This window comes from Vombatus ursinus, unplaced genomic scaffold (assembly GCF_900497805.2).
Source record: "Vombatus ursinus unplaced genomic scaffold, bare-nosed wombat genome assembly UNPS02014908.1, whole genome shotgun sequence".
In the NCBI taxonomy this organism is placed as follows: domain Eukaryota; kingdom Metazoa; phylum Chordata; class Mammalia; order Diprotodontia; family Vombatidae; genus Vombatus; species Vombatus ursinus.
The window spans coordinates 7832-8653 of record NW_020954686.1 but is presented as its reverse complement, the minus strand read 5'-3'; the positions used below and the strand labels follow the sequence as shown (position 1 = coordinate 8653).

Below are 822 nucleotides of genomic sequence, written 5' to 3'. Positions count from 1 at the left end.
AACTGTATCATCTTATATGTAACTTTTAAAATTGAAAAAGATGTTGAGCTGGAAGCTATTGCGAGCTTTTTTGGTGGATGTTTCCCTGCCCTCTCTCCCTTATTGTTGATTGGCAGTGAGAGTCATATCCCAAAGCTCCCTTGTATACCTAGAAAGGAGCAAAGGCCTCATGAGAACTTTCTGAATGGATTAGTAAACCCTTGAATCAAATATCTCCCCAATAACTCTATGAATTGCAGTGTTCCAGTCCTGAAAATAATGTATAGTTTAAGCACCAGGAATTTTATAAACTATCTCATTAAAATTTAGCATCCCATACCCAAGTTAGAGAGGAGATTTCTTTCTCTTTTGCTCCTCAGAATCATCATCAGGAAGACTCAGGCCATATAATATATTCATATTAGATAACTATTTTGGGAGGGTAAGTCATGTCACCATTTATTGGCCACATTATTCTTCTCTGTAAAATGAAAGCCTTGGACTAAATGCATAATGACACTTCTACAGAGGCTATATGAATATTGTATTAAGTACATTGGAACAAGTATTGGGTTTCTTTCCTTGCTTCCATGAGCATCATCAATAATAAGACTTAAAATTGCTTAGGAAATGCCAAGCACTGTGGTAAGTGCAAGTGATACAAACAAAGGCAAAAATATCACTCTTTACCTTTAGCAGAGAACACATTTAAATAACTGTTGAATTATATAAAATAAATATTCAATGTAAATTGGTGTAATCTCAGAAGGAAGATCTTAGCAGTATGGTAGACTTGGAATAGTCTCTTGTAGAGAGAGTGAGCCTTGAGGGAGGACAGAGTAG

The 822-nt window shown here is 35.6% G+C and overlaps 1 protein-coding gene across 1 annotated transcript in view; it reads left to right on the top strand.

Moving 5' to 3' along the window:
- LOC114028999 (vomeronasal type-1 receptor 3-like) overlaps positions 1-204 on the top strand; it is an 880-nt gene extending 676 nt beyond the window's left edge. Inside the window, 1 exon segment of the mRNA XM_027843357.1 lies at positions 1-204. This exon segment is cut by the window's left edge and continues 85 nt beyond it. Within this exon segment, the coding sequence (XP_027699158.1) occupies positions 1-204 (204 nt within the window).
- Positions 205-822: the final 618 nt, after the last annotated feature.